The sequence below is a fragment of the Schistocerca cancellata genome, chromosome 9, assembly GCF_023864275.1.
Source record: "Schistocerca cancellata isolate TAMUIC-IGC-003103 chromosome 9, iqSchCanc2.1, whole genome shotgun sequence".
Classification (NCBI taxonomy): domain Eukaryota; kingdom Metazoa; phylum Arthropoda; class Insecta; order Orthoptera; family Acrididae; genus Schistocerca; species Schistocerca cancellata.
Genome location: NC_064634.1, coordinates 459,142,762 through 459,162,100, shown reverse-complemented (window position 1 = coordinate 459,162,100; position 19,339 = coordinate 459,142,762). Strand labels below are relative to the sequence as shown.

General features: G+C 40.3%; 1 protein-coding gene across 1 annotated transcript in view; it reads right to left on the bottom strand.

Annotated features, from left to right (window-relative positions):
* Positions 1–19,339, bottom strand: part of LOC126100940 (uncharacterized) — a 115,035-nt gene that overhangs the window by 8,148 nt on the left and 87,548 nt on the right. The window contains exons 2-3 of the mRNA XM_049911603.1: positions 11,952–12,056; positions 11,677–11,860 (exon numbers count right to left, since the gene is read on the bottom strand). Of these exons, the coding sequence (XP_049767560.1) occupies positions 11,677–11,860; positions 11,952–12,056 (289 nt within the window). The remainder of the gene's footprint in view (positions 1–11,676; positions 11,861–11,951; positions 12,057–19,339) is intronic.

The following is a 19,339-nucleotide window of genomic DNA, read 5'->3' as shown; positions in this document are numbered from 1 at the left end:
ACCACCGAATTCCAGTCACCCATGACTATTAAATTTTCGTCTCCCTTCACTACCTGAATAATTTCTTTTGTCTCATCATACATTTCATCAATTTCATCATCCTCTGTGGAGCTAGTTGGCATATAAACTTGTACTACTGTAGTAGTCATGGGCTTCGTGTCTATCTTAGCCACAATAATGTGTTCACTATGCTGTTTGTAGTAGCTTACCCACACTCCTATTTTTTTATTCATTATTAAACCTACTCCTGCATTACCTCTATTCGATTTTGTATTTATAACCCTGTATTCATCTGACCAAAAGTCTTGTTCCTCCTGCCACCGAACTTCACTAATTCCCACTATATCTAACTTTAACCTATCCATTTCCCTTTTTAAATTTTCTAACCTACCTGCCCGATTAAAGGATCTGACAATCCACGCTCCGATCCGTAGAACACCAGTTTTCTTTCTCCTGATAACGACGTCCTCTTGAGTAGTCCTCGCCCGGAGATCCGAATGGGGGACTATTTTATCTCTGGAATATTTTACCCAAGAGGACGCCATCATCATTTAATCATACAGTAAAGCTGCATGCCCTCGGGAAAAATTAACGCTGTAGTTTCCCCTTGCTTTCAGCCGTTCGCAGTACCAGCACAGCAAGGCCATTTTGGTTAGTGTTACAAGGCCAGATCAGTCAGTCATCCAGGCTGTTGCCCGTGCAGCTACTGAAAAGGCTGCTGGCCCTCTTCAGGAACCACACGTTTGTCTGGCCTCTCAACAGATACCCCTCCGTTGTGCTTGTACCTACGGTACGGCTATCTGTATCGCTGAGGCACACAAGCCTCCCCACCAACGGCAGGTCCATGGTTCATTGGGGTCAATTTGGTTAGATGAATTCATTTCATCAATACAAATGAGTAGTTAATTACCTTATTTCTGAGTCCCGGAATGTTCTGGTGTAATAAAGATAACTGACACTGCATACTAATGAGATTATAACTGCTTTGGCGAAGATGAACTGGCAGTTTCTGATTACTTCACTAAGAAGAGAAAAAAACACTTTCACAGAAGAACTGTGAACGCTGACTCAGGTACACTATTTGAGGAGAATTTGCTGGATGGGCAACTCCCAGTAGATGATAAATTTAATTCTTTCCTAAAAATGTTCTTACATCAATATTCCTTTTAATGGATTAGGGAAAATTACAGTTGATGTTGAGAAAGGGGGTAGCTTAGATTTGGACTCAAATTATCTTGTGCAAAGAAGAGAGAGTTTTGTTTGCTGCAGAGGACTACCTCTATTCAAGAATTATTAATGAACTCCAAAAATACCTGCAAAATTCTTCAATGTGTCATCAAAAAGACTGAAATATTGTAATACGCATAAAAAATTTGCAATTCCAAGAACAAGGCAATAATAATTTGAAGCATTATTAGGTTTGAAATGAATAAAGTCAAAAGACAAATAATATTCCACCATCTAATGACAGAATGGTGAGAAGAATAATGTTAAATTCACACTGTTGCCTATCAGTTCTTCCTAAAAATGATGTATCAGAAACAGTTACAATAGGTTTACTCAGAAAGGCATTGGATACTCCACCATCACTCATCTGTTAAAATGATCACAAAAGTTATTAGCTCACGTTTTCAAAACTAGCAGCCAGTTTATTGGGCTGAGGGATCCATGTGTACCTGTGGTGTTCTATGCATCTTTCAAGCACTGTACAAGTTCAGCTGTCTAACATATGAAATGGTACACATGGAAGGGATCTAGTAAACCCCGGCCTTGTGGAGCATCAAGTCATCTTTGACAGAACCCTGTCTTCTGGGTAGGTTGAAAAGTTGCTTTACCTTTGTGTCTGCTAAGTTCTGATCTATTTGTGATGATACCCAGTTATCAGAAGACAACTCGTACAGAACTACGATTCACCAAGCACATAGCACTGCTGATGAGAGCAATATGCAGGATGAGCTTCTGCTCGTAGAAGGAGTTTTTGAAGCAAATGAGTATTCTCCACAATACATACATAATATGCTATAAATAAAACCTAAAGTGGACATAAGAAAAAAGGAAAAAGAAATTTAAGTCTGTGGCTTTCCCAATATACTATCAAAAATATGTTAGATCCTCACCCAACACAAAATTAAAGTGACTTTTTGCCATCCACTGAAGGCAACAAACAGCACTATTGGACTCCACTGAAGATGACTTGAAACTCCAAAAGGCTGGGGTTTTACAAAATCCTCTAAAAACACTGGTATACAGAAGTTGAAATTCTAGTGTCAGTTTCATATGTTTGGGACTCAATGGTGACAGAATCACTTGACATTCATTTGGCAAAGAATTGAATTAATAGAGGTAAAGATTTCAGCCTGGACAAACCTTGGAATCTGGCACTCTCTTTAATACACACATAAAGATATCACTACAATGCAGTTCATAATGATACATTGATATCCCAACATGGATAGACCCCATTGTCACAGATTCCGTTTATGCATACTTCTTTGCCAATGATCAACATCTGTGGCACTTGTGTATCTGCTACCACATGCACAATGACACGGTCTGCACTTTTAAAAGGATGGCACATGTATTACAGCATCAGTCTGTCTGCTCACTCTAAAGATGGGCAAAAGGTATATGGCTGAATATTAGGAGAGAAAGTGGGGTTTACACAGCTGCACACCCGAAATTTAATAGATCGTTAAATATAGTATTTGCTAGGTTTGATGCTGAGACTACTTCTGTTCTTTATGTACATAAATGTTTTACTCAGGGCACTGGCGGACTTTCAGGAGAATAGTAGAACAGGTTTCTTCAAGCACATAAGGATGCTTACACTTAAATGTCAATATGTATTCTGTAATGATATTTGTGATTAATAATTAAAGGGGATTTAGGATGTACTTTGCAATTCACAATCAGGATACTAGAGGTCAAAATAATTTACATAAAGCTTATGCATCCCCATTTAGGATTCAGGATGGAGTTTTACACTCTGATGCTGGCAGATATCGGACAGGAATTTGAAAATCCTAAGATATCCAAAAACAAAGGAAAATAATATTTCTTTAGCCACTCCTAAAAGTGACAGCAACATTTGGACTCAAGAATGTAAAGACCATACACCTCTACTATTTAATTAATAAATACACTAGATTCTTGCTAATTCAGCCCTCAGTCGTCTGGCCTCTCAGTAATCTGGTGCACATCCAAAAACACGTTCACAATGAATTATCATGTGCAACAATGCTTAGTTAAACAATGCTTTATATACAGTAATTGAAATTGTAGATTTCTTTACAGTTTGGAATCATGTTTTCTAAAAAGAAACACGTTACACTAGACCTCAAGCAGAAACTTGAAGTTTTAGAAAAGTTAAATTAAGGTTCTTCGCAGACAACCCATTGCTGCTGAGTTCAATGTTGGACATCAAAAAGAAAGAAGATGTTGTTCTATAGTACTCAACACAAATAGATAGTGAGTAGGGAAAACAGAAAGTTATGCAAAAGAGTGAGAATGAAGAACTGGGCACAGTTGTTTATAGATGGTTCATACAACAACCCAGTAAAGGAATTCCAGTCAGTGGTCCGATTATAAAGGAAAAAGCAGCTGCATTTAACGAACAACTTGGCGGTAGTCACTTGTTTGCAGCGACTGGAGGTTGGCTATCAAACTGGGAAAAACAACATGGCATTCGGCAGCTGACAGTCACTGGGGAAAGTTGCTCAGCTAATGATAAGGATGCTGATGAGTTTTTAAACAAGATACGGAAGATAATAGAGGAATAAGATTTAACTGCCGATGCCTTGTATAATGCTGATGAAACAGGAATCCTCTTTTACAAGATCCTTCCTTCAAAAACATTAGCTGCCAAGAATGAGAAGGAAGTGCACGGTTACAAGCAACAGAAACAGTGCGTAACATTAATGATGTGTTGTAATGCAAATGGGAGTCATGAACTACCACTTATGGTGATTACAAAATCCCAACATCCACATTGTTTTCAACACACTGACATAAATACTCTACCAGTGCAGTATTGGGCTCAGAAGAAAGTGTGGACATGCAAATATTCTCTTGGTGGTTCCATGAAATGTTTGTACCAGCAGTGAGAAAACAGCTAAAAAAGAAAAAGCTTCCACTGAAAGCTATCCTGATAATTACAACATTACCAATCATCCTTCACATGTTTCTCTAAAGTCCAATAATATACATCTACAAGCATTCTTTCTCCCACTCAGTGTGACAGCCCTAATACAGCCCGTGGACCAGGGAATTTTGGAATCAATTAAATGTCATTATCGACATTCATTTCTTGTCTCCTTGCTGAACAAAAGTGAAAATGACTCAATTGATCTTATGCTGAAGGCATGGAAAGCAATTAACATATGTGATGCTATTTTCCAAGCAGCCAAAGCATGGGATAAAGTGGAGAGTGCTACGATAATGAAGAGCTGGAGAAAATTGTGGCCATCCATTGATGCAGAGTTGGATCCAGTAGTGAGTGACAGTGTTGAGCCAGTCAATTCGGAATTATCAATTACTTTGTACACTAACATGTTCCACAACCTTCCAGGGGGAGAGGAAATTGATGATGAAAATGCTAGTAAGTGGCTCAATGAGGAAAACTGTGATACGGACCAAACTTTTAACAGATGAAGAAATAATCAAAAGCGTACAAGAAAGTAATGACGGAAGTGATGAAGAAGAGGACACAGAAGGAGAGAGCATGAAGATTTCTCACACTGCTGGTGCTGAAGCTGCCGAGATCTTCCTGGCATACATTATGCAATGACCAGATACATGCAGTACCGATGTAATTCTTGTAAAGCAGTTAGGTGATAAAGCATGCCACCATCGCGTATCATCATTGCGGCAGTTAAAAAATGGTTCAAATGGCTCTAAGCACTTTGGGACTTAACATCTGAGCTCATCAGTACCCTAGACTTAGAACTAATTAAACCTAACTAACCTAAGGACATCACTCACATCCATACCCGAGGCAGGATTTGAACCTGTGACCATAGCAGCAGCGCGGTTCCGGACTGAAGCGCCTAGAACCGCTCGGCCACAGCGGCTGGCTGGTGACAGTTAAAAATTAGTATACACTCAAGGACTAAGTTTTCTTTGAAAATTAATGTATTTTTGGATTTAATAAAATATATTCTCTATGTTTTAAAATCATATCCTTCAATTTAATAAAGTACAGTACACTTTATCCCCTATGTTTTCAAATTAAAAAAATAAATAAATAAATGAATAAAATAAAATTCATACATTCAATAATCTGGCACTTCCACTAACCTGGCACCCATATATGCCAGGAATGGACGGATTAGTGAGAGTCTAGCGTACTTCATCTGAAGTATTGTATATAAACAGTAGTTGGGAAATATGAAAGAAGGAGCAGTGAATTTTTGTCAAGGTTGTCATTTTCTCCCACATCTTTAATTCACTTTTATTACTATCCACAAACACCATTTAAAAGTGTATGTATTGTCATGTAAGTATAAAAATCACACACAAGTAATCTCAAATTCCCATAGTTACCAGTGTGAACAGATTAGCACTGGCCATGATTTGTTGTTAGTACACTTTAGAGAAGTAATCTACTTTGACGGCTTTTGCCTCTGATATTTAGTTTGACACATTCCACATCACTGAAGGCTCCCTTCCTGGTGCAATGAGAATAATTGAATGTGACAGACTGTCACCCTCAATTTTTTATGTACGGCTTGTGCCTCTTCCTTCACATTCGATGACATAACTCCCTCACATATTATGTGCTGTTTCTCCTACTCCTTAACCTCTCATGTGCTCCAATAACATCATTTTGAAGAATCTATGATCTATAGGTTTATTGATGTTTTTGATTTGTTTATTACATATTCACTTGCATGTTGCCGACTGATTTGTCTCTACAATGGTAGGCAATTTGTTTATTACAGTTATCCAACCACTGCTGATACACAAACTGAATGGAAGGTGATTCTCCAGAAACATTCCTAGACCTACACTGATTGCAGGCCATGTACAGTCTGAGGTAATGTATAGTTTTGTAATTCTAAACATCTGTAAATTGTCACGTACATTTTTTTATTTTAGTCATCAGCCTCCTGACTGGTTTGATGCAACCTGCCACAAATTCCTCTGCTGTTCCAACTCTTCATCTCAGAGTAGCATTTGCAACATATGTCCTCAATTATTTGCTGGGTGTATTCCAATCTCTATCTTCCTCTGCAGTTTTTACCCTCTACTGCTTTCTCTAGCACTTGGGAAGATATTTCCTGATGTCTTAACTGATGTCCTACCATCATGTCCCTTTTTCTTGTCAGTGTTTTCTGCATATTGCTTCACTCTCTGATTCTGTACAGAACCTCCGCATTCATTACCCCATCAATCCACCTAATTTTCAACATTCTTCTGTAGCATCACATCTCAAATCCTCCAATTCTCTTCCATTCCTGTTTTCCCATGGTCCATGTTTCACCACCATACAATATTGTACTCAGAACATACATTCTCAGAAATTTCTTCCTAAAATTAAGACTCGTGCTTGATACTAGTAGGAAATGCCCTTTATGCCATTGATAGTCTGCTTTTTATGTCCTCCTTGCTCCAATGTTCATGGGTTATTTTACTGCCTTTAACTTCATATACTTCATGATCACAAATTCTGATGTTAAGTTTCTCACTGTTCTAATTTCTGCTACTTCTCATTACTTTCATCTTTCTTCTGTTTACTGTCAATCCATATTCTGCATTCATTAGATTTTCATTTCATTTGGCAGATCCTGTAATTCTCCTTCGCTTTCACTGAGGAAGACTATGTTATCAGTGAATCTTATCATTGACATCCTTTCGCCTTGAATTTTAATTCCATTCTCAAAGGTTGCTTTTATTTCTTTCATGGCTTCTTTCATGCATAGATTGAACACAAGGGGTGAAAGACTACATTCCTGGCATACACCCTTTTTAATCTGAGCACTTTGTTCTTGGTCTTCTACTTCATTGCTTAGTCTTGGCTCTTGTACATATTGTATATTACCCACCTTTCCCTATAGTTTTCATCTAGTTTCCTCAAAATTTTGAACATTTTGCACAATTTTACATTGTCAGATGCTCTTTCCAGGTTGGGAAATCCTACAAACGTTACTTGATTTTTCTTTAGTCTTACTTCTATTATCAAACACAACATCAGAGCTGCCTCTCTGGCCCCTTTACCTTTCCTAAAGCCAAAAGACTAGCTTTTCGGCTTTTGGGGAAAATCAATGTGCATTTTCTTTTTTTTTTTTTTTTTTTTTTTTTTGCGGGGGAATAGAGAAATTTTATTTAATTTCTGTAATAATGAGTTACATCACTAACAATTTAAATATTTTTACATACAAGGTCACTCTTGAACCATGTACATGCACCTTCCTGCTCATTAATTTTACGATGATTCCTGGTCCTTAATACCAATGGCATTGTGGATGTAAAGTAGGATTTACCCATATCTCTTGTTATATACCTCTCCTCAATAATCTTTTCCAATCCTCAGTGTATTATTCTTGTCAGTAACCTGGATGCATGAGCTAAGCTGATTGTGAGATAATTCTCACATTTGTCAGCTTTTCCAGTCTTTGGAATTGCATGGATAATGTTTCTCCTAAAAGTCAGATGGTATATCACCAGACTCATATATTCTACACATCAATGCAAATGGTTATTTTGTTGCCACTTCTTCCAATTATTTTAGAAATTCTGATGGAATGTTATCTATCCCTTTTACCTTCTTTGATCTTAAGTCTTCAAAAGCTCTTTTAAATACCAATTCTAATACTGGATCTCCTATCTCTTCTACAATGACTCCCGTTTCTTTCTCTATCACATCATCAGACAAGTCTTTCCTTCATAGAGACTGGAGTGCTCTCCCCACCTATCAGCTATCCTCTGCATTTAACAGTGAAATTCCCCTTAATGTTACCACTCTGGGTTTTAATTTCACTAAAGGTTGTTTTGTCTTTTCTATATGCTGAATCAGCCCTTGCAATTTACCTTAGCTCCCTGAACTTTCTATTCATTTCATTCCTAAGTGGCTTGTATTTCTGTATTTTTTTGTACCTTCTTTGTATCTATATTTTTCTCTCCAACTTCTGTGATTTCCTTTTTTAGAGATGTCCATTCCCCTTCACCTGGGAATTGCCTACTGAGCTATTCATTACCTCAGTATCTATAGCCTTGGAGAATGTAGTTACCGAAACCAACCGCGGGAACGCCTTGGGCTGCGGATCAGAGCTGCCAGGCGGGGAAGCCGCCGGTGGTGGAGCACGCACCACCAGGTAAACACAAGGATGAGTCAGACGACAGACCAACAACAACCGACAACAACCGACAACAACCGACAACGACCGACTATGACCGACACAACAAGGAAGAAATAAACAACGGAGGCTTGTAGAAACCACAACACCAAACACCAACAGCAAATCAACTTGGAACCAGAGCCAGGCAAATGTCAACAATGAGCAACGACCAGAACGCAGTACCGCCGAGATAGAGACACAATCCAGAGTGAGTACCAGACTGACTGGACTAGGGCAGAGTGGGTCCCTATTTACGAAACCGGAGGGAGTGGCTATTGGCCGCGGTCTGCACGTGGTGTAGCGGTGGCGCCCTCGCTGCGCGAGAGCCGCTACGCAGAAGAGCCGCCGCGGACGCGGAGTCCTCTATGGGCTGGCCACGTCCATTTGTTCTGGCACGTGTTTGACTTCCGTGGCGGGAGATACTAGAAAGAACTTCAAGCATATCTCTTCATTCCTTAATACTTTTGTATCCACTTCTTTGCTCTTTGACTCTTCCTCACTAGTCTCTCAAACTTCAGGCTACTTTCCATCACTACTAAATTGTGATCTGAGACTATATCTGCTCTTGGATATGCCTTACAGTCCAATATCTGATTTCTGAATCTCTGCCTGATCATGGTGTAATCTAACTGAAATGTCCCTGTGCCCTTTCCAAGTATGCTTCCTCCTCTTACAATTTTTGAACAAGGTATTCACTATTATTAGCTGAAATTTATTGCAGAACCCAATTATTATTTCTCCTCTCTCATTCCTATTACCAAGCCCATATCACCCATAACACTTTCTTCTACTCCTTCCACTACAATCACATTCCAGTTCCCCATGACTATTAGATTTTCATCTCCCTTTACATAATGAATTATCCGTTCATTATCCTCATATATTTTCTCTATCTCTTTTTCTTACACTTGCAACACTGACATGTATACCTGAACTATCAAAAAAATGGTTCAAATGGCTCTGAGCACTATGGAACTTAACTTCTGAGGTCATCAGTTGCCTAGAACTTAGAACTACTTAAACCTAACTAACCTAAGGACATCACACACATCCATGCCCGAGGCAGGATTCGAACCTGTGACCGTAGTGGTCGTGCAGTTCCAGACTGTAGCGCCTAGGACTGCTCGGCCACTCTGGCCACCACCTAAACTATCATTGTTGGTATTGGTTTGCTGTTGATTCTGTAGATAGTCTGTGGTATAAATTTAATTTCATATACAAGACTTGGTATGCAATTTGCAACACTGTTCTTATATTTCTTGGTGCTTGTGCCTAAATGTTATTTATTTGTAATTGCATAAAATATTCTTAATATTTAATCATATTAAATTGCTTGTTCTGAGCAAGTGGTGTTCATTTATTTGCATATTGTGTACCCTAAATTGCATTGTGAAAGAAAACTTTCAAGGACAAGAAGTAAGTCAAGTCACACATTAACAGGCAGAATCAGCACTGTGATACATCTTTAATATATACTAATGAACAATTCCATAAATATTTTACTTAGCTGAATTAGTAACATCTTTTACACTAGCAGGTCAAAGATACGTACTGTAGCATCCATTTATACCAATAAAAATACTGAAAATCATGGAGCATTAACAAAGCACTTCCTCCAAACAAGGTGATTAACAATTGTTCTGGTAATTTAGAATGTGTGTCATTACACTAAGAATGTGATATGTATTTGTTGGGCCATTATGACACACACCTGCTACCTGAAAATGATCATGTGATTGGAACCACTAGTGAAATGAAACACTTAATCAATAGCAGTGGTGAAAGGACTGGATTTATTTATGAAGTATAGATTTAGCATATTTTCCTCTTTTTCTGAGGGCTTTGCTCCACAATGGTTTTATGAAATAAGACAAATGAATAAATGTATGGAATTATAGGAATGCATAACTACTAGAACAATTATTTTGTAATAGTCAGTGACAAGGGCTGGAACTTTAATAGTGATCACTGGTTCTTTACTACAGACATGAAGCAGATTCACATTACAAAGTTTTACTGTCCTTTAAAGTAGTCAGCAGCATTGTGTATAGTCCACTGCCACCAATGTGGAAGTCACAGAATACCTTTAGAAGTGACAGTTGTGTTGATAGTTTGAATGAATTGAATTGGTGTCTAACGAGTCTCTGCAACAGTTCTGAAATTGATGCCATGAACTACTTCCTTCATCTTAGGAATCAAGATGAGATCACAAGAGCTCAATTTCAGAGAGTATGGTGGACTGTACAGCACTTGACAGCCCCATCAGTTGAACAAATCAGTCACAGTTGCATTGTACACACCTGAGCACTGTCCTGCAAAATGATGGGTGAATTCTGCAGAAAGTGTCACCACTTTTTTCTCAAAGATGGTCACTGTGTTCCAAAAATGAACAGCAACATAGCATGCTGAAGATTTGCAGTTAATGAGTGGTTTGTGTAATAGGAGGAACATCATCACAATCATACATGAGAATCACTGTAGCTTTCACTTTGGTGGGATTCTGATGATTTTCATGTAGACCCATAATGTTGTCGCTGATTTAATTGAGATTTTAGCTGTGGCTTATATGATTTGTTCCATGTCTCATCCAGAACAATGAAATGTTGTAAGACAGACTCTCCTTTATGTTCATAGCATTCCAAGTGGGTCTGGGCAGCACTGTATCATAGCCATTTCTGCATTTCCTGTGCTGAACCTAATATAATGCAATTATTCTCATTAGTTCTGAATGTGAAGCACAGTTGTATGCACTAATCTTATCTCTTGTACACCTCATGAGTTATTTGGTATCAATCACTGTCCAGTAACGTGGTAAGACCAGATGCTTCTTTGGGGATGAGCTGACAGACAAATGTCTGCCAAATTTTGATATCCCTTGTTGAAAGCCTTTACCCACTTTGCTACTGTTGTGTAAGGCAGTGTACATTATCTGGAAGTCTCTGCCAGGGCCTCATGACATTGCTGTGCTGTATGCCCTCTGGCATATTTAATTTTTATCCAACTAGTTGTTATTGTTTCAAAATCATAATGACAGCGCTACATTAGACCATCTACTACAGGAGGCCCCATTCTGCTAACTGTGCATCAACATGATGTTGGAAGGCAGCGTCCATTCACTCTGTGCATGTGGTATAAGTGATGTCACTTAATTCAGTTGTCTTGTGTCTCCACAGCAGTGTTGCCACTATTCACATTCTGGTCCTCGTATAATACTTGGAACACTACTGACTTCAATAATCAAACTGTGGTGCCAAATGATGAGCAGTAATACCTTGAAAAATTATAAACCACTCGAACATTGATAAATCCTGTTTCCAGGACAGCCTTTTATTTCACATACCTGGACTTTTCACTACAGCACTCTGTTCCTTCTCTGCTTCTGCATCCTGTTGCTCGTCCTGTTTCCTCTCTGCCTCAGCACCAGAGCCCAGAGATCTGCTACAGTCTGTGCTGCAGGCACTCGAGCTGCCATCTTCCTTGCCAACTCTTATTTTCAGCAGATTCGTTAGGCTGCCACACACGACCTAGGGAAGTACCATGCACGCTAAGCAAAATCACATTACAGCACCAAATTAACATCCTAGATTTACTGTAGTGGTAGTTAGTATAACATACCTTAAACTTGTTCAGTTTCTTTTGAGTGACAGTGAGAATACTGTTTAGTTCATCCAGGCCTCCTGTTATGTTCTTCATTTGCTCATCTTCAACACCAAGCACTTGCTAAAAAGACACATATTCAATTAGAATCACATTTTAAAAGAAGGCAAGTACACTATATCACAGCAGAAGCTGTAAATAAAGAATGCAAACTCTACCAGCAAGACTTCAGAAGTTGATCCAAAAAATTTACTGAGCTTTTCAATATAAGGAACTTTCAACCAGTTATGATTCCTAAAATAGTAATTTGTTATCCCATTTGGCATTGTTACAGCATTTTTCTATGGATGCCTGCACAACTCATGGTGCTTGCCATTGATGATACAGCTAAATCTGCATTGCCTGTTCACCCACTGCATGGAAATCTGACATCACCGGGACAAATTCTTCATTATAATTCCATCACAATCCAGTTCTATTAAACTGGTGACTAGTTTTGAACTAACAAGTTGATTTTCAAGCCAAGCTTATTAAAGCTGCACTAGTATTTTTGAAGTGCAGCTGAACTCAACAGTTCAGCTGCACTTGATGAATACGTCTACATTGTGAAATTGGTCTGGCTTCCATATGACTGTTTATCGTATATGCATTACCTATGTGTGAACTGACTGTCGCTTAATCAAGCACTATTAGTGCAGCTGGCTTGAAAATGTATTTAGTAGTTCGAAACTAGCCACCAGTTTAATAAAATGCAACTGTGACAGAATTACAATAAATAATTTGTTATACAAGTTGCTGGTCTTACCATGACTTTATGTTGGAAATACATACACATCATTAGGACACTTATGAAACAAGATGCAATACAACAATCCTGACATTATACAATACAACACATAAAAAAGCAAAATTCATTCTTGGCACAAGCTGTTTGTAATGTCACCTACCATGATTGTGGTAGATTGTGCAGCAGCACATTATGAACTAATTTACACATTCAAGAATCCCATGAGTTATGCAGGTCCACTTATACTGTTCCACTGCTCACATGCAACCAACACTGATGGGAACAAGACCTGTGACAGGAGTGAGCAGTGCCCAGTTAAAGTCAAGGGATGAAGAAGTGAAGTAGCATTTTATTGTATAGTCAAAAGCAGTATGTTGTGTCAATGAAATGTTTATAGTCAGTGGGAATGTTTATTTTACAGATATAGTTCTCATACAGTATAATAATGGAAAAAAACCATCTACTAAAAAAACCATCTACTGCACAAAATTAACTACATCTTTCAACACCTAGGACAAATTTAAGGCTGCCAATTAGTTCATATATGTACACTTTGAAGCTTACATACAAGGATGCTACAGGTTAGTTCACTTCAAATGGTCTGCCACTCAAAGTGAACAAGACTCAGTTTATTCACTTTCACATAAGACAAAAAAACTAGGAATATGCTGAAATAAAATATGGTGAGAAAGAAATGTTGATAGTTGAGTTTCCAAATTCCTGAAATACATATTAATCGCAAACCAAAATTGGTCAGTTCACATCTTTGGCCTATGTAAAGGAATGTGGTTGGTAGCAGATGCCATATGCTCAGTTGCATTTATTTGTGATACAGAAATAATCAAAGCTATATTTCCATGCACTTATGACATAGAGCATCATATTCTTTATGGGACAGAAGAGTTTCATCAGAATTATAAGCAGAGTCCACCCTAGATGCTCTTGTGGGAATTTATGTAAACAGCTGGGGATACTCACCATGTCATGCCAGTACATTTTTTTCACTTATGTGCATTGTCAACAGGAATTACACAATTTAGAAAATGAACAAGGCATACCATGATGATGATACAAGAAGTAAATATAGTCTACACAAATATACACTCCTGGAAATTGAAATAAGAACACCGTGAATTCATTGTCCCTGGAAGGGGAAACTTTATTGACACACTAGTACAGTGTGTATCCACCTTTCGCAGCAATGTAGGCTGCTATTCTCCCATGGAGACGATCATAGAGATGCTGGATGTAGTCCTGTGGAACGGCTTGCCATGCCATTTCCACCTGGCGCCTCAGTTGGACCAGCGTTCGTGCTGGACGTGCAGACCACGTGAGACGACGCTTCATCCAGTCCCAAACATGCTCAATGGGGGACAGATCCGGAGATCTTGCTGGCCAGGGTAGTTGACTTACACCTTATAGAGCACGTTGGGTGGCACGGGATACATGCGGTCGTGCATTGTCCTGTTGGAACAGCAAGTTCCCTTGCCGGTCTAGGAATGGTAGAACGATGGGTTCGATGATGGTTTGGATGTACCGTGCACTATTCAGTGTCCCCTCGACGATCACCAGTGGTGTACGGCCAGTGTAGGAGATCGCTCCCCACACCATGATGCCGGGTGTTGGTCCTGTGTGCCTCGGTCGTATGCAGTCCTGCTTGTGGCGCTCACCTGCACGGCGCCAAACACGCATACGACCATCATTGGCACCAAGGCAGAAGCGACTCTCATCGCTGAAGACGACACGTCTCCATTCGTCCCTCCATTCACGCCTGTCGCGACACCACTGGAGATGGGCTGCACGATGTTGGGGCGTGAGCGGAAGACGGCCTAACGGTGTGCGGGACCGTAGCCCAGCTTCATGGAGACGGTTGCGAATGGTCCTCGCCGATACCCCAGGAGCAACAGTGTCCCTAATTTGCTGGGAAGTGGCAGTGTGGTCCCCTACGGCACTGCGTAGGATCCTACGGTCTTGGCGTGCATCCGTGCGTCGCTGCGGTCCGGTCCCAGGTCGACAGGCACGTGCACCTTCCGCCGACCACTGGCGACAACATCGATGTACTGTGGAGACCTCATGCCCCATGTGTCGAGCAATTTGGCGGTACGTCTACCCGGCCTCCCTCATGCCCACTATACGCCCTCGCTCAAAGTCCGTGAACTGCACATACGGTTCACGTCCACGCTGTCGCGGCATGCTACCAGTGTTAAAGACTGCGATGGAGCTCCGTATGCCACGGCAAACTGGCTGACACTGACGGCGGCGGTGCACAAATGCTGCGCAGCTAGCGCCATTCGACGGCCAACACCGCGGTTCCTGGTGTGTCCGCTGTGCCGTGCGTGTGATCATTGCTTGTACAGCGCTCTCGCAGTGTCCGGAGCAAGTATGGTGGGTCTGACACACCGGTGTCAATGTGTTCTTTTTTCCATTTCCAGGAGTGTATATAAAAATATGTGATAATCTTGCCATTGGAGTCAAAGCAGTCACTGGGGATCAGACTAAATTCAAACAAAGAGTTAAACCTTTATCTTTTCGATAGCTCTTTCTATTTGTTACACAAATATTTTGAAAGTGTTTTATACTTTGTGAAATGTGATGAATTTCAAGCTTTACTCTCTCAACTTAAAAAATAGTTAGCCTAATATCTCATCTGTTAGCGTAACTGTTTATATGTGAATTGGACTGTGAGCCTTATAATTAGTATGCAGGATTGTAATTGCTGTAATGATGTCTTATTATTTAAGAATTTTTCAAGTAACTGTTTACATACAAATTAGATGTATTCTTTATAAACACTTATATACGATAATTACTGTAATTGTTTGACCTGTTCTATATTGTTATCTACAGACTTAAATCAAGAGCCTACTAAGCTCAAAAATTAATAAATAAAAAGTCATTTGCAGACCAAAGGGGCAAATTGGTACAGTTTGTTGTTGTGGCAAGCTGGTCACTATGAACAGTATTCTATGAAAAATGGTCTGCATTTTCAACAGTAATCACTAAAGAACTTTTTCTGGACTTGCCACAGTCAATAAGCATCCACAGGCTTCACTGGGTCCTTCAGCTCACAAATGAAAATATAGAGATCTCTTAAGAAATTATCTACAAACAAATTTCCAGGAACTTTACAAAAACCACTGTTACTGCCAGTACTTCACAACATCCACTGTGTGACCTTAATATAAGGGCTTTCACTCTGCATCTGTGTTCTGTTCACCGATCATATTTTTAGTTTTGGTATCTATTGCTAAGGATCCTGGATTACCCTCATGCACTACTCTGGTGTGATGGCAACATCACAACTGACTTCGAAAATTTGTTAAATAATATCCCAATTTTCTAGAATTTCTTCAAGGTTTTAGGAGGAATGGCAGGTTGTTTTGAGAGTTGATCTACATTACAGATAATCTATTTTAACATGCAGAAAATGCATTCTTTCAAGCTACAAATCAGGTTATGTAATTACAAAGAGACAGAAGTGGCCACCACTGCTTTCTAACCTCTCCCAACCCCTCTCTCTCCAATAGTTCTGATAGCTAGATTTAGTATTTTCATTTTTACGTGTGTCTATTGGTAGTACTGGATTTAAACCTCTTGAGACATGCCATGCCATGCCATGTGCACAAGTCACAGGCAGCCTCTTGTGGCCACCGTATGCAGATGCTGTTGGTAGGGTATCTGAGCGTAGCCTGTTAAGAGACCTGGTGCTGCAGCTCATATCCAGATAAGACGTATAGGGTTATAGCACCTCTCCTGCCTTGGGGAAAAGGCAATAATCCAATGCAAGCATCGGGGCAACTGAAGTTACACCTGGGGCCTCTGCAAAAGGTGCCATAGGTGATGACAGCGGTGGCAGATGGAGATTCTGGATCGGAACTGGTGAGTGGGGGTGGAAGTGGCATGGCCAATCCCCAGTGAAGTAGTGTAAGGAAGGACCAGTGATAAGGATGCTGCTTGCTCATTGGCATCTGAGTCCTCAACATGGTGGAACTGCACCAATAGTGAAGGCACCGGGCAGTGAAGTGGTGCCCGGGACTCTTGTTATGACAACCTGATGGCACTTGTGATGAAGCAAGCTACCGAGCGGGGTGGCGCAGTGGTTAGACACTGGACTCGCATTCGGGAGGACGACGGTTCAATCCCGCGTCCGGCCATCCTGATTTAGGTTTTCCGTGATTTCCCTAAATCACTCCAGGCAAATGTCGGGATGGTTCCTCTGAAAGGGCACGGCCGACTTCCTTCCCAATCCTTCCCTAATCCGATGAGACCGATGACCACGCTGTCTGGTCTCCTTCCCCAAACCAACCAACCAACCAACCAATGAAGCAAGCTGGAAAAATTTTACTTCATCTCTTGTTTTGCCATCTGCCTCCTTAAATTCGTTTTTTCAATTTTGATTGATTAACACTAACACATTTGAATATAATCTGCATTTTCATAAAAGAGAAAGGATGGACCTCAGTTTTAAAGAATATAACACCAGATTTAATTTTGTGCTTAGTTTTAGGTAAGTAATTGATTTTATAATTTATTTTGACTATGCCTAATTAGTATCTTTTGTTATAGGGTGCAATAAGTAATTGTTTTGCATCTTAAATTCCATTGTTGACTAATAAATAATAATAATGTCATGTGACTAGGGCCTCCTGTCGGGTAGACCGTTTGCCTGGTGCAAGTCTTTCGATTTGACGCCACTTCGGCGACTTGTGCGTTGATGGGGATGAAATGATGATGATTAGGACAACACAACACCCAGTCCCTGAACAGAGAAAATCTTCGACCCAGCCGGGAATCGAACCTGGGCCCTTAGGATTGGAATTCTATTGCACTGACCACTCAGATACCGGGGATGGACCATTGTTGACTTATAAACAGATATAAAGTCTGTACTAATTATAAACATTTGGAAGACGAAATGCTAGTAATTTTAAAGTATCTATTTGGCTCTATTCGAAAACATGTTAGCAAAGCCAGCCCTTAATCAATTCCAAAGTAATTAACATTTTTGTCCAGAGTATTGTACGCGTACTTATATTTGTTAATTTCATGATTTAAACAAATAATTTGACCTAACTCTTGCAGTAGAAGAAACTGTTAAAAGGACACAATTTTTTGATGTGTTCAGTTAATTTAATGAGTTAAGTTTTAATTGCAATTTCTGTAAATTGAACTTTGAACAATGTGTAGTTTTGGCCCCTATTATTGTGAGGATATATAAGGGCCTAATTTTTGGTCACGAGACAGTCATTCCACGGCCGAGTTTCAGATGGGGAACCTTTGTTGGTCAGAATGATGCTTCAACTTAACAGTGAAATACATGTTACACCATGTGTTAAAGCAATGGCGGTGTCTGTTCCTCACATACCTGATTATTCCGAAAGAACTGTGAATTATGTGGTTATGTTATTATTGCTTGTAGATGTTCGCATGTTATTATTGCTTGTAGATGTTCGCATGCAAACTACTGTAGTAGCAAGTTGATGTTCGCCTGCAAACTATTATCATTTACAGTAGATAGTACTGCACGTCCACCCCTTATTTTTTCAGCCAGTACGTCAACACTAAGGAAAACGAAGAAACAAAGCAGGTGAGCACTGCCACAACTGGTCCAGAGACATTGGAAGTGCAGGTGGCAGTGAAGCATCATGGGAAGGGTGGCAGCATGGATCAGGGTTGCGGACCCTGGAGGAGAGGCAGAAGGTGGCAACATCCATAAGGAGGGTGGGTTCACCCTCACAGCAGTGACACACCACAAGTCCAGGACAAGCAATGACGGAGGAGGCAAAGCTGATGGCGGCAGACTGCTGGTCCTCGCCTTGGCATGAGATGATTGCAGTGGCATGCCACCAGCCTCTCACTGGTGTGCACCATACAGAGGCAGTAGCTGTGGATCATGGCTGGAATCCACCGGCGACTAAACCTGCGAGCCCAGACCGTGGAGACAGGAGTAAAATGTGACGAGGGCTGTGCCGACAGACTTTGGTGGGGTGGCATGAGCAGTGCAGGAGGGTACATGGCTGGTGATCAGGAGCATCTTGGCTGGAATCCAATTAGCCCACTGGTGTAAATCTGATGAAGCACAGCAAGGCATCATCCACAAAAGAGTCACAACATACTTCTTCATTTGAACCTTGAACATGTGGACAAGCTGTTCAGCCTCACTGTTAGATTGTGGGTGAAAAGTTGGAACAGTCATTTGGTGAATGCTTTGGTAGGTACAGAAATCATAAAGGCCTGAGACACAAACTGTGCGTTATCCGTCACAAGCATAAAAGGCAACCCTTCGATACGAAATGTTTGAGAGGGCATGAACTGCAGCAACAGCTGATTTGGAAAAGCAGCTGACAGCAATAGGAAATTTTGAGTAAGCATTGAGAACTAACTACTAGTGAGAATTTAGGAAGGATGTCTCAAAATTAGCATGGACTCATTCCCAAAAATGCTGTAGTGCAGGCCATGGAGAGCATGTCATGACAAGACTCAAAATGTTATTGTCAGTACCTGGCCAAAGCTCATGACAATGGGCCAGTGATTTGGTATGAGCCCCCCCCCCCCCTCCAATTGTCCCAGATGTAGGAGCTGAAGGACATCCCGCTGTAGCAAAGTCAGTATCACAGCC